The sequence below is a fragment of the Molossus molossus genome, unplaced genomic scaffold, assembly GCF_014108415.1.
Source record: "Molossus molossus isolate mMolMol1 unplaced genomic scaffold, mMolMol1.p scaffold_m16_p_10, whole genome shotgun sequence".
NCBI classification, from domain to species: domain Eukaryota; kingdom Metazoa; phylum Chordata; class Mammalia; order Chiroptera; family Molossidae; genus Molossus; species Molossus molossus.
Genome location: NW_023425345.1, coordinates 102790511 through 102805996, shown reverse-complemented (window position 1 = coordinate 102805996; position 15486 = coordinate 102790511). Strand labels below are relative to the sequence as shown.

At 35.3% G+C, this 15486-nt stretch overlaps 1 protein-coding gene across 2 annotated transcripts in view; it reads left to right on the top strand.

The window, feature by feature from the left end:
- The window catches only part of RNF17 (ring finger protein 17), a 140249-nt gene that overhangs the window by 786 nt on the left and 123977 nt on the right, over positions 1–15486 (top strand). For both annotated transcript variants that reach the window (XM_036252513.1, XM_036252512.1), the window contains exons 2-6: positions 1700–1791; positions 7412–7503; positions 12017–12128; positions 13337–13417; positions 14791–14891. In XM_036252513.1, coding sequence (XP_036108406.1) covers positions 1700–1791; positions 7412–7503; positions 12017–12128; positions 13337–13417; positions 14791–14891 — 478 coding nt within the window. The remainder of the gene's footprint in view (positions 1–1699; positions 1792–7411; positions 7504–12016; positions 12129–13336; positions 13418–14790; positions 14892–15486) is intronic.

Genomic DNA, 15486 nt, shown 5'->3' with positions numbered 1-15486 from the left:
TGTTTCAACTCCCGGAGTTGCCGAAAAGTCTTGTTGTTACCTTGTGTAACTGTTTAACATTTGTACATTCAAAGTGAGTCATTCCCTGGTTTTCTTAGTCCCTTCTAGATGGACTCGTTTGGGAAATGTGAACCTTTGTAGAGGAAGTTGGTGGGTTGTGTTTCCTGGTGGAGACCACCTTTCTCCTAATCTGGGTTTTGATCTTGACTTGTTACCTAGAAAATCTCCATTGTTTGAAGGAAATAACTATTAAAACGTAAAGTTTTAGAACACGAATCACTGGTTTATCCATGTATCTGTGTTACAATGCTTAGAAATAGTCAGTTGGAAAGGTGGTGGTTATGCATTTAGAATTGTGAAAGTGCTTTCCCCTTTGTAAGCAGTAATACACCACAAGTTATTTTGACTTGTACAGTATAAGGAATTTTATAGACAAAACAGTTAAACAGTTTTGATTTCTTTGGTCCTAGCTCTGGAATTTAACTAGAGCTCTAAAAGTTAGCTTGGTTGTAAGCAAATTTTAGATATTTCAGTTGGTTTAAAAACTAAAGCTTTTTTTTTTTTTTAAATCAAAAGAATGCACTTATTAATCAACAAGAACACTCATTTTTTTTTTTTGCTGGTAAAAGATGACTGATTTTATCTAGTTTCTTTTCCCCTTTCCCTTTTATCTTGCAAAGTCTTTTTTTTTTTTAATCCTCACCTGAGGATATTTTTCCACTTATCTTCAAGAGTGGGAGGGAGGGAGGGAGACAGAGAGACAGACAGAGACACAGACAGAGACCTGAGAGAGACACATCGATTGCTTGCCTCTCAAACAACCCTGACCAGGGCCAGGGACCAAACCACAACTGAGGTACGTGCCCTTTATCAGAATCGAACCCACGACTCTGGTCCGCAAACCAATACTAACCACTGCTCAGGGCTATCTTGCAAAGTCTTTTAAAATGACATCCTTTTGAAGTTACATAGCTAAAAATATGCTTATGATGATAAACTTCAAATTCTACTTACAGCATTAAAATCTTGATAATGGTTTTCAATTAAGATTATGGTATTTCCCACATAAATGCTAGGTTTGTGAAAATGATCGTTATGTGTGTCATGTGTGTGACAGTAGTAGCATCTGGCTTCTGTCCTTGTCAGTGTCTTAGATCATTAGAAGAGCAGGGTCTTGCCAGTGTCTCATATCTCTGTCCTCCCCATCCGCTTCACAGGATTGGAAATATAGATTAATAGAGGGCAGTATAATAAAGTAGAAAGAACATTGTACTTGGAAACAGAAATAGGTTGGAGTCTGGATTATGCCATTTAATTAGCCACACCCCCAAAATGATTTTCCATTTCTAGATTGCATATAATATTCCTAGCCTACTTAGCCATGATGTTCACACAGAGCCAATCAAGTATGTCAGAACACTTGGTGTGATTATAAGATATGGCAAATTGAAAGTATCATGGGTACCAAAAACTATATCTTAAATTAATGCAATCAATATTACATAACTCTACCTGGCTTTTCTTCTGATGTTTCTCCCTCCTTCTGACTTGTATAGGTTCTCCTAAATTTTGTTTAATAAGTCATCCATTTCTAACTAACTTTGATATCTTTTTCTATACAAGAGAATCCCTTTAACTTTCTACTCTAATGCTGCACAGTGTTAACTGTGGAAAGATTAATGCATAATTTCATCAATAGGTCACTACCATGAATTTCAGTGTGGACATGCTTTTTGTGAACTGTGCTTACTAACTGAAGAATACAGCACAATTATATGCCCTGCCTGTGAGGTAAGTTTTATCATCTTTCATATTGAATACAGTACAACCTAATGTTAAAGGTAAACATGTTAGAGAAGTAAAACATAATTCTAATTAGAACCTTTTTAGTTGCATTTTTACTGCTGAGTCTTTAAGCCAAAAAGCCTAACAAAAGATAATGTTTTTCCTATCCATTTTATAATTGTACAAAATGATCGAGAAAAATAGAAGGTTAAGGTCATACATTAATCAGCATACCTATTTTGACTCTGGAGAAGTCTGTGTAAAATTTGTTCTATTTATTTTTATTTTAGTGAAGTATACAAGTCTGTACCCTCCTTTCCCACATCAATACCATTTGAGCAGGTTTTTTTATCGTCACCTGAGGACATTTTCCCACTTTTGTTCAGGTAGAGTGGGAGGGGGAGAGAGGGAAACATTGATGTGAAAGGGACACATCGAGTGGCTGCCTCCCGCACGACCCCAACCAGAGCCAGGGACGAATTGCAACCGAGGTATGTGCCCTTGACTGGAATGAAACCCGCAACTCATTGGTCCTCTAACCACTGAGTCAAACTGACCAGGGCCATTTGAGCAAATTTTGAACACCACCTGCTCCTTAACCTTTGTGTGTCATCAAATTTATGTTTGTAGAGATGCCATAGTATAAAAACAGAAACGAAACAATAGCCTAAAGTTAACGTTAATTTCAAAGGCACGAGAAATAGTTATAACTGCACTAGAACTAAAATCTGTGGACCCATAATAATGAGAACAAGTCAAGGATTTAAAATAAAATGTAATGAACATTATTTGCATTTGCTACAAATACAACTGGAACTTGTTTTATATAGTATGGTATGTTTCAGGAAATTGTCTTAATCTCTATAAATTCTTAATGTTTCACTGGAGCGATGATGAGGGTTTGTATTTATTGTTTTCTGTGGAAGTGTGTGAAACATTTACTCTGGAGGCAGAGATGTGGAATGCAGCCCTATGTCTATCACACTAAGCCCGAATTTCCTTATTTGTCTGTGGAAGTAATACCTGCTTCTATCTCATAGGATTAAAAGAATCAAATCTGAAGTATGTGGCAGTTTCAAGACCATGAAAATAACTATTCTAGTTAACCCTTGGTTATTTAGGTCTGGATTAACTGGTTTGCAGGTTAAACATGGTAAAAATACATACATATATAAACTTGTGAAAGTTTTAATTGTACCAGAAACATACACATATTAGAAGATGTATATTGAAGAAATATAATTACATATATATATTTTTTTCCTCACCTGAGGACATTTTTTCATTTTTTGTTCAGATAGAGTGGGAGGGAGAGAGAGGAAGAGAGAGAAAGAGAGAGAGAGAGAAACATTGACGTGAAAGGGACACATCGAGTGCCTGCCACCTGCACAACCCAACCAGGGCCAGGGACAAACTGCAACTGAGGTACATGCCCTTAGCGGGAACCGAACCCAGGTCTCTCTGGACCCCAGGCTGACGCTCTAACCGTTGAGCCAAACTGGCCAGCGCTAATTACATATTTTTTACAAATTAAGGCCTTCATTGTGGGAAATTCTTATTCCCTTTCCATTCCTGACAGGAGGTTCCTCAGATGTGGCTGGTTACATAGTTAAGACAGTGGGGCCTGGTTCTTGTGGTTGTAATGGAAGATCCCTGACTGATTCAGTCTTGTGTTGGGTCAAAAGTAGGGGAAAGAAAAGGAGCAGGCAGCCAGAACTGTTTCTGCCCATATCCATTCTGTTCTAATACTTAAACACAGACAAATTTATTAGAACAGTAACTTTTGCCCTTTTTTGGCAAATTATTTCATGTTTAATGGTTTTAAATCATACTGTATTATTTTGGATAACATCAGTACAACTGTTTATAGTGTTTACAAATATTGGTTTGGATTTTAGGGTTGTGATAAATCTATTTTGTATTGTTTTGACTAGTTCTAACTCTGTCTTTGGGATACGTGATTTGTCTCATCCTTCCTGCCCCCCCCCCCCCCACCACCCTTCAGTGCTATTAGCAGGAGATTTTATTCAGATTCTTCAGATGCACTAAAACTGATTGCTATTTAAAGAGTCCTTTAGCCCTGGCCAGTTTGGCTCAGCGGTTAGAGCGTCGGCCTGCGGTCCGGAGAGACCCGGGTTCGGTTCCCGCTAAGGGCACGTGCTTCGGTTTCAGTTTGTCCCCGGCCCTGGTTGGGTCGTGCAGGTGGCAGCCACTTGATGTGTCCCTTCACGTCGATGTTTCTCTCTCTCTCTCCTTCCTCTCTCTCCCTCCCACTCTATCTGTACAAAAAATGGAAAATGTCCTCGGGTGAGGATAAAAAAATAAATAAATAAATAAAGAGTCCTTTAAGCGGTCTTCCTGAAATTGTTACCACTTTTATTAGTTTTTGAAGTATAGATTTTTGCTGATAACTGGTATTTGTTTGGAATAAAAGAGAATGGAAAAATCCAGTCTAAATTAGTGAAAAGTATGAATTTATAGAATATTTCAGAAATGTAGTTCATTACTTTTAACTTACGTATGTGCTCTAAAAAGATTTCAGTAGCTGTATTCACGTTAGACTTATAATTTATCTTTAATGTTAAAGGTAATGCTGCGTATATTTAAAACTTAAGCCTGAAATGATTCCATTCAGGTATACATTTGTTTTTATTTTCGAGTTTAGGTGAATACTATTTATCTACCAGTATTTATCTTTCATAGTTGTGTGGGGTTTTTGTTGTTGTTGTTATAACATCCCTTCTCTGCTTTTGATTGATATTAATGGGGTTTTTTTGTTTGTTTTTTATCCTCACCCAAGAACATTTTCCCACTTTTTTATTCAGATAGAGTGGGAGGGAGAGAGGAAGAGAGAGAGAAACATCGATGCGAAAAGGACACATTGAGTGGCCGCCACCCGCACGACCCAACCAGGCTGGGGACAAACCGCAACCGAAGTACATGCCCCCAGCAGGAACCAAACCTGGGTCTCTCTGGACCGCAGGCCGACGCTTAAACCATTATGAGCCAAACCGGCCAGGGCAATATTAATAATTCTGTACAGCAAGATGGCAGATTTTGTTTCCAATAGATTATACTTAGGAATCATTCCAGAAATACCAGCATTTTATTGATCTTTCAGACCTGAGTCCAAAAATAGATTGTGCCCAAGGAGAGGATCAGTTACCCAATCAATAGTATATATTAAAATCTCATGTGGATTGGAAATGTTAACATACAAATTGAAAACGTAAACTGGAAGAAAATATAATCATAAATGGGGAAGCCTTTTTAAACATATCACTGAAATTAGAAACCAAGAAGAACTGATGGTTAAATTTGACCACAATTTTTCATTTACAAGTAACAAAACAAACAAGTAAAAACACCACCATAAAAAGAACTTAAATGACAAGCTGGAGTGGGGAGGGAAAGAAATCTTTATTATATATATGAGAAGTTAAGAATCTTTGTCCAGTTTTAACTGAAGTCTTCTAAATCAGTTGTATTTAATATTTCTTTAATTTTGGGGGGAGAAATGTCCTATATCATATCTGTTAATAGTCTTCTTTCCATGCCACTAGTACTGTCACAAACATGGTGAATGTTCCTAAAATCTGCTGGGCTTTTTGTAAGTGTGGCAAGCAAGCATCAACCCCACAAAGAATACGGGAAGGGCAAGGATTCTGTTTGCACAAGGAAAGCAGTGTGTTATGATGGGAAGCAGAGAAGCTGTGGAGGACAGACTAAGCTGATTTTCTGTAAAAAGGCTAAAAGTGCAAAAATTGTGTTAAGGCTTGAATGCATTGAACCCAACTACAAATCTAAGAGAATGCTGGCTGTTGAGAGATGCAACCATTTTGAACTGGGAGGAGATAAGAAGAGTGAAACAGTGATGCAGTTCTAAGCCTTGTATTTTGTTTTATTATGTGACAATAAAATCTTGAGGATATGTTTGCTTAAAAAATAAGCCTCTTGATAATAACATTAACCCCTTACTATGAAATGTCAAGCCAAAGGGGGAATAAATGAAGAAGATAGAAATTAAGGTTTTGATCCCCAATTTTAGGGGGAGGGTTTCTTAAAAATAACATTTGATCCAGTGAGATTTGTTAAAGGTAATACTTTTTCCCAAATTATCTAATAATACATCATATTGAAAACCTTGATAGAACATAATTTTCCCCACCAAAGATGTATATTTAAATGAGAGACCAATAACATTTAGTCATCTGCTTTTTATTTCTTAGCAATATTAACTTTTTCTCATTAGAGTCTCCTGCGTTACTTTCAATGGCTGCATAATAAACCATTCTACATAAGTGCTGTAATTCTTAACTAATCTCTTCATCATAAACATTTAGGTGGTTTTCACAATTTTTCACTGTATCTCTACACTAGCAAGTTCTGTTAATTTTTAGCTCCAAAACAAATTCATGTTTTTGTTTGTCGTATTTTAATGTTTTGCAATTTGATGGGCAAAAAATGGGTATCTCCTTGTTTTACATTGCAATTCCCTGACTACTAGTGAAATTGAGCAACTTTTCAGATATCTTCAACAGACCCTTTGAGAGGCTTTGCATATTTTCCTTTTGAGTTGTTTTTTCCTAACTTGTAGAAATACTTCATGTGATAGTGATGTTAACACTTTGTCCTGTGTATTTACCTGTTTTCTCCTAATCTTTCACTTCTAATTTTTTTAATTACATTTCGCTTTTCCAAAATGTTTCCCTCTTTAGTCTTTTTCTCTTTTCTTCATGGCTTCTAGGTTTTCTTTGATTAGGCAGACCTTCCCATCTCAAGAGTTATATATTTTTTTAAGTACTGATGTTTTTAAAAAGGTATATACTTGATCTTTTTAAATGTTCATGTATGATGTAAGGTGGGTATAAACTTTATTCTTCAGAATGATTAGCTGACTTTACAGAATATTTATTGAATAATCCTTCCTCTATTTAATTGATGTGTCACTTGAATTCTATATTAAGTTCCCATATATATATGTGGGTCTGTCTCAGGGCTCTGTTCTCTATTGTGCCAGTACCCTAGTGTTTTAATTAAAGTAGCTTTATTATCTGGTGGGATAAATCTCTACCATATTACATTTGTACTTCTTGCATTATATCTTTTCCATATGAACTTTATAATTCTGTTAATTTATGAGATGTGTTTTAGGATATTAAATCTTTGTCTCCAGGAACTTGATATGATTCTCCATTTATTCAGTTCTTGTTTTATGATTCTCAATAAGTTACTTGGTTTTCTTTTCCTAGAGATTATATTTTTCTTATTAAATTTATTCCTAAGTAATTTAAAGTTTTGAACATACCTTAAGATATCATTATAAAATTTTACAGTAAAATTTTTATAGTATTTCCTTTAGAATTGTGGTAGAAAGAAGTGTTTTAGTTAATTTAATGTTCTGTTTAATTGATAATTGCCAAATTACTGATCTCTTTACCAATTAAAGTAGGGTAGAAAATATCATATATGTACATTTTTTTCTTTGATTTAATGAGAATATAAGGATCTTGAAGGCTATTATCAAATTTATCTGTGAATGGCACACTGGTCACCTGAATTCTGGATAAACAGAATTTAGTGACTGGCTTTCTGTTTTTTGTTTTTTTTTTAATTTTCTCCTAAGGTTGCTACAACTGTAAATATGAGACAAGAATACTACTCAATAGATGGATATGTTAAAGAAGGTTCTTGTATGGACAAACTGCAACCTAAAAAGTATGTTCTATGTGCACTTATTTTAGTATTTAGTATTTTTGAAAAAGGAATTTTAGCATGACTGGCAAAATATCATTCTTAGATTAGTATTTATAACCCATTGTTTATAGGGTTCTCTTTCAGTTTATAATTTGTCTTAGCTGTTAATGAAATGGAGATTCCAGCTCCTAAGGAAGCAAATTTAATTTGTCCTTATTTGAAGTGGGGTGAGGGGGAGGGAAGCAAGATTACTACATCCAATCAAGAAAAGCTAAGTGTACCATTCTAGCAGAAGTTGTTGCTACTGGGTGAGAATAAGGCATGGCGAAAGAATAAGAACGAACGTCTCTGTTAACTGTTGAGAGGAGCACGAGTACGATACAGTGGAGGACTTTGGGAAGAGGTAGATTGAGAGGTTATTTGTAAAAGGAAAAGTAATAACTTTGTGATTCTTTTATTCATTTTTTCATTCTTACATAAGTCGTGCATTAATAAATGCTTTTTGAATTAGTGATACAGAGGTTTTTTGGGTTTTTTTTTTTTAACATATCCCATCTAGAGACAAACACATACATCATTTTTATTGCACCTATTTATTTTGCAGGGGTAGGCAAAAGTAGGTTTACAGTTATACAAATATATACCATAATTAACCAATAATAATACAAGAATAAATAAACTGTGTTTTGCATACTCACAACTGTAATCCTACTTTTTTTTTTTTAAATCCTCGCCTGAGGACATTCTTCCATTTATCTTCAGATAGAGTGCGAGGGAGGGAGGAGGAGAGAAAGAAACAGTATGAGAGAGACACATTGATCAGTTGCCTCCCGCATGACCAGGGCCAGGGACTGAACCACAACTGAGGTATATGCCCTTGACTGGAATTGAACCTGCGACTCTGGTCTGCGGGCCGACGCTCTAAGAGTGAGCCAAATGGACCAGGGCTATAATCCTACTTTTGCCCACCCCTGTATGTCTCCCTCTGTGAGTCTGTGAGCCCCTTTAAAAGCATGGACTACATTTTGCTGCTTTCTACATCCCTGGTCTGAACACAGAGTAAACATTTAATAAATGTTTGTTACATAAAGAACCATCATATTAATCTTAGGTAAGTTTACATTTAGGGTCGACTTTGGAATGGATCATAGTGAAAAATGAAAAAGTTTCCTTTTTGTTGCTTTCCAGCTTTTTAAAGGTTAAAGAACCTTTGTATTAATTCACTGGGACCCTACTCAGATGGCAATTCTAATTTTGTATAACTTTTAACCTTTAAAAATATTTAATATGATAGTAAATTGTGTGGCGATTAAAAGAAATATAGGCTACCCTCAAGGAATAATCTCATTTGGAACTTTTCAGTTTTGTTAATGACACTAAAGCCTCTAGAATGCACCCAATTCCTCATCTCACATTCATTTTATTCTCTCAGATTCTAACTTACACAAGATCTCCCATATCCATAACTTAGTTTCCATTTCTACTACTCTATTTAATTATCTTTTTTCTACTTCCTTAACACTTCGATACTCTTCCTTGCTCTATAGTTCTTTATTGCCTATCCAAATGAAATCCAAAATTCTTAAGCATTTGTGGCTTTTCACATTACTGCTGCAGCTTCTCTGTCCAGACTTAAATGTGTGCTTAGACAGAAACTCAAGGAATAGTTATAGTTATGTCTTTGGATAGTAAAACCACTTAGTTAAAGTGGAGCAGCTGGTTATTGACAAAACCAGAAATAGAACTCAGGTTTATTGAATGTCAGTACTTCTCCCAACTTCAATATTTCTGTTCCACAAGTCACTTCTTCTACAAGTTTTGTGTGGGGTGATTATAATAGATCTTTGGGAATATTTCTGGTCCCATGTGAGTCAGTGGCCATGCAGATGAACACCAATAGTAGTCTAGCAGGTGACACACTGGATGAGATAGACTAAGTTTAAACAGTGAGTAGTAAGGACTGGCAGGCAGAAGAAGGTTCACTCCTCCAAAGGAGATAGCCCCTGTTTACCTCCAGCCAATTATTACTGTGTTAAGACCAACCCAGTGTTGCCAGATGTCCGCCCCAGCCCCCAAGAGAAAATAGAGATCTGGAGTTGAAATTTTCTGATTTTTTTAAACATCATGCAAGTAAAATCTGATTGTGTTATTTTCTAGATATCTATATCTGGTATGGTTACAAAATGAAATTTCAGTTTGAGAAGCAGATGAGTCCATTTTAAGCACCCACTTTTTTTCCAAATTACTATATTTCAAATTAAATTTTCCATGTCAAATCTACTTATGTTAGGAATTCTTTTTCCCTAATTTCAGCAGTTTTGTTCAAAATAGTTCTATATATGATATCAAGTTGTACTACAAAGCCATCATAATCAAAACAGCCTGGCACAAGAACAGACATAGAGATCAATGGAACAGAACAGAGAACCCAGATATCCACCCAAGACAGTATGCACAGTTACTATTTGACAAAGTGGACAAGATCATACAATGGAGAAAAGACAGTCTCTTCAATAAATGGTGCTGGGAAAATGGGACAGCTATATGCAAAAAAAATGAAACTAGACCACTAACTTACACCATACACAAGAATAAACTCAAAATGGATAAGACTTAAATGTAACCCATGAAACCATAAAAATTCTAGAAGAAAATGTAGGCAGAAAAATCTCATTCATCATATGTAGTGGAATTTTCACTAATACATCACCTAGGGCAAGAGAAACAAAGGAAAAATTAATAAATGGGACTACATCAAACTAAAAAGCTTCTGCATGGCAAAAGAGACCAGCATCAAAATGAAAAGGGAACCCACTCTTAGGGACAACATATCTGCCAACAATACATTGGGTAGGGGGTTAATATTCCAAAATATATAGAGTACTCACACAACTCAACAAAAGGAAGACAGACAATCCAATTAAAAATGGGCAGAGAACCTCAATAGACTCTTCTCCATACAGGATATACAAATGTCCAGGAGACATGAAAAAATGCTCAACATCACTAATCATCAGAGAGATGCAAATTAAAACAACTATGAGATACCACCTCACGCCTGTCAGAATGGTGGCCATCAACAAACCCTCAAACAAGTGCTGGCAAGGATGTGGAGAAAAGGGGCTCTGGTACACTGCTGGTGGGAATGCAGACTGGTGCAGCCACTATGGAAAACAATTTGGTGCTTCCTCAAAAAATTAAAAATGGAACTGCAAATGGACCTAGTGATTTCACTTCTGGGAATATATCCTAAGAAGCCTGATACACCAATCAGAAAGAATATATGCACGCCTATGTTCATAGCAGTGCTATTGCTAATAGCTAAGATCTGGAAACAGCCCAACTGTCCATCAGTAGATGAATGGATGAAAAAGCTGTGGTACATATACACAATGCAGTACAATGCAGCTATAAGACAGAGCGATCTCTTACCCTTTGAGATGACATGGAGGGACCTGAAGAGTATTAAGCTAAGCAAAATAAGCCAGTCAGAGAAAGACAAGTACAACATGATCTCACTTATTTGTGGAACATAAAAAAATAAGCTGTCAACCAAAAGATCCAGAATCATGAAAGTAGTGAACAGGGTGGGGGGTGGGGGTGGGGAGAGATAAACCAAAGAACTTAATATGCACAACCAATCAACATGGACACTAGGCTGGGAAGGCAGGAGGGCAGGGGGAGTGGAAAGGAGGGGGGTCAATGGGGAAAAAAAGGGGGTCATCTATAATACTTTCAACAAAAAAAAAACAACAAAAAGTTCTATATTTTAAGTAGAAGTATCCCTTGATATCTGATGTATTTCCTTTATGATTTATCTTTACTATTTTGAAACAGGAATTCAATGTGGACTCCTCAGGGCTAATCTACTCATAATGTTTTTAAGAACATGGTTGTTCACTTTTCAAAGTAATTTGAAACTTAAAAATTATTTAGTCTTTTTTTTTCTGTGAGAGTAACATATTAAATATTATAGTTTCTTTTGTAAATGGTTATAGGCTTTGATTAACTTACTCAGCAAACACTAAGGGCTTATTGTGTGCTAGCGAATATGGGGATATAAAGATAAAAATAGATGAGAATTGGAACTTTCTTGAAAATTAATTTATGTAGTAAATTCATTACCGTTTGTAATTTATCGAGGCCTATTTAAAAGTTGGCATTTTTTTAATAGCTGGCATTTATGTGTATAAGTACTCACTTTAATTGCGCTTAAGACAGTTCAGTGATTATCAACATCTCTACTAAAAAAAATCAGGTAAGGAGAGGTGGTTAGGAAATTAAAACACAATTTATACTGTAAGCTATTATTTTTAGAGATTTGTTAAGAAGTTGAATTCTCAATTAAAATTTTTATATGAAAGTGTATTTAGTCATGATTTCCTCTTTGCTTATCATAGATGATTGAGAACCCAATGTGCATGTTCTTACAAGTCATCACATTATTTTTGACAGAGTGTAAAAATCAGATTAGAAGGTTAAAACTGTTTTATTAATGTTGGTATTTAAAATAATGTACCTGACATTTTTTCAGGATAAAGAATTGTTCTCAGGACTTTAAAAAGACTGCTGACCAGCTAACTATTGGTTTAGAACATTCAACATCCACACACAGGACTGTTTTGAATACATCAGCTGTAATGGCGGTATGAAAAATGTTATTTGTGAAGTAAGATGAAGCCAGACTTTTTTACTTTATCTCTGGTAGCTTAACTTTCCTCTCCTCTCAAGGTTCCTATAATTACCAACTCTTTTAGAAGCTTAAAGGTAAGAGGTAAATAAACCTATACTCCTTACTTGAACCTCTTGTTTTATTCTCAACCATTGAACAAATTCTCTTTTATTCCCATGGCAGCCCATTCTACCTTAGACAACTCTGTTAGTGTTCTTGATGTTTACCTGTATGTAGCTTCTTTCCTTGGAACCTAGTTATTGAATTCAGATTCTGTGAAACTTATATAATGTACATTTTACTAAATTCTAAGTGTGATTTTTCCAATTATTTTAATGGCATCTGAAAGGCCTGATGGCATAGGTTGTTGTTGTTGATAATGATGATGTTGGAAGATTGAATTTACCTGTTACTGTACCTGATAACTTTAATCAGTGTATTTTTAAAATTTAAGATTAGAAAAAAGAGCAAACTCCAAAATGCTGTTGAATTAAGTATTACGTCTTTTTTGTTAAGGAGATCTTTTTTTAATCTTTACCAGAGGATATGTTTTTATTGATTTTAGAGAGAGAGGAAGGGGGAGAAAGAGAGAGAAGCATTGATCAATTGTCTCCCTTACTTGCCCCAACTGGGGATTAAACCTGCAATTTAGGTATGTGCCCTGACCAGGAATCGAACCTGCAACCTTTAGTGTATGGGATGATGCTCCAGCCAACTGAGCCACCCAGCCAAGGCTGTTAAGGAGATCTTTAGTGAGCTATGGGAAGAGAGAGAGCACTTAATCTTGCTATCTTTTACTTTAAGTTTAAATGTTAACATAGCCAAATTATAATTTTTTTCCTTAAGCTGTTCGTTTTTATGTGTGTACAAATATTGCCATGATACATTTTCCAAGATAGTTTTAAGTTACAAAGTGGTTACAGAATATAATCTTAATTTTTCAAAAAGTTATCTAAAAAAAATCTGGAATGCTGTAACTAAAACTCTAAAATGTTGTTTTTCATCTCTGAGTAAGTAGGATTAACAGTGTTATTTTTGTTTATTGTTTACAGATTTCTTTGGTGGGTCTATGTTGCATTTGTAACCAAAATGGTAACTTGATGTTTTTGTGACTAATACAATGTATCTAAGTATCTATTTTTATATTTTATATCTGTATATGGCCCCCCTTCCCCTTTTTAGGAGACTAAAATTGCAGAAGAAATTGATGAAGCACTAAAGATAGCAGGCAGTAATTTTGAACATTTAAGTATTGCTGTAAAAGTAAGCATTTTGAATGATTGAATTCTATCATGAATTAGATCATGGTCTCTTTAAATGTATATACTTGGATATACTATAACTGAAGTTAGAACTTATTAAGCATGATAATCTAATGACAGAGAAACACATAGAAGAATGGGAAACTCCGATGGCCTGCTGGGATTGGTTTTGTAGCATCATGCTAGCAGCTCACTGACATAGAAGCTCTATCAAGGAACCATGATTTCTTGCCTCAGAGCATTGCAGATCATTTTTCTAACATGCTCGTTACTTGGCTTTATACCCTTACCAGCGGTTCTCAACCTGTGGGTCACGACCCCTTTGGGGGTCGAACGACCCTTTCACAGGGGTTGCCTAAGACCATTGGAACACACATATTTCCAATGGTCTTAGGAACCGAGACACCGCTCCTCTATCCGCCTCCAGGCAGGTCCTCCCACATGCAGATATGCCCACACACAGCATGAGGAACTGTATTAAAGGGTCTCGGCCTTAGGAAAGTTGAGAACCACTGCCTTACACAAAGAGTTTTACTCTCTTTTCTTTCTTATCCCATCCCCCAAGAGAAAGGCTCACTCATTTGGTGACAAAGAACAAGCAACAACAAATTTACAACCAAGGCAATCAAAAGGTTTATAGGAGTTAAGGCTTCAACATATGAACTTGGGGAGGGGGCAAAATTTAACCCATAACAGTCTGCCCTCTGCTTCCCTCCCCAGACTCATGTCCCTTTCACATGTAAAATGACATTCATTCTCCCCATCCCAATTTAGTCTTAACCTGTTCTAGCTTCAGCTCTAAGTCCAAAATCTCATCTAAATATCTTCTAAATGAGGTATGGGTTGAGGCTCAAGGGCCAAATTCCTCTTAACAGTGTATCTGTGAAACTAGTTAATAAATTATTTGCTTCTAAAATACATTGGTTGGACAAGTATAAGATAGACATTCACATTCCAAAAGGGAGAAATTGGAAGGGAGAAAGGGGTCACAGATCTCAAGGAACAATTCTTTGTTTAAAAATGCAGTTTGTGGAATGGTCAATATTTTTAAAATACTTTAATTAAAATGTTACTTTTTAAATTTAAGAACTGGTACCAGAGAGAAATTCAGCTATTTAAAATGACTTGTTTCCTGTAATGACAAATAGGGATAAGAATCAAGTTTAGAAAACTTGGTGGATTTTCTAGGCCTTTTTGCCTACTATACAGTGTCAACAAAGATGTGACTAACTCTATTTTTATCATCTTCTCTTCTCTTGTGTCATTATTTTGAAAAGTCCAAAAAGTACCTTTTATTTTCAAAATTATGTTGAACAGTACAATTTCTACAAAACAAAAATACCAAATTAGGTCTTTGCATTATGTTCTTCCCAGATGCTCGAACACATACACAATCAAACAAAAGAGAAGACAGTTAGTCTTTTGAAGGATCTGGAGAAACAGTTTGATCAGCTTTTTACTTCTCTTGATTTCAGGTAATAACTTAAAAGTATAGACTTAATGAAACCAAAGTTTTAACATTAACTTGCCATTTTATTTTTTTATATAGATTGAAGTAATGAGTAACTTCTAAACAAGGTTGGAAGGTAGTAGGTGGTCTCTATAGGCTGATGATTACAACTTCATAATGAAGAACAATTTGTACATTTTTTTTTTTTTTATTATTTGAGCTATTTATTTTCTGGTCCCAAAGCTAACTGTTAAAATAAATAATCTTCTTTCTTAAAGCAGCACAGAAAACTATTTGCAAAATCTGGAGTAGAATTCAGCTTACATGGGAAAATGCAACATTTTCTTATATATAGTTCCATTATTTTTTCATGTGTTTGCAACAGAGCAAATAATGCTCTAATACTTTCTAATACTCATTTCTAAATAAATATATAATTATATACCCCTCATATAAAAAAGTCTTTGATATATATGACCTTCAGTAATATAATTCACATTTTACATTTGAAAAAACGGGATCATAAAAGTTGGTGACATGCACAAAGAAATATGTTAGTACTGATGTTGTTCTGTTGACTCTTAGTTTTTTTTTCTTTATATCTCATTAGGATGCCTAGA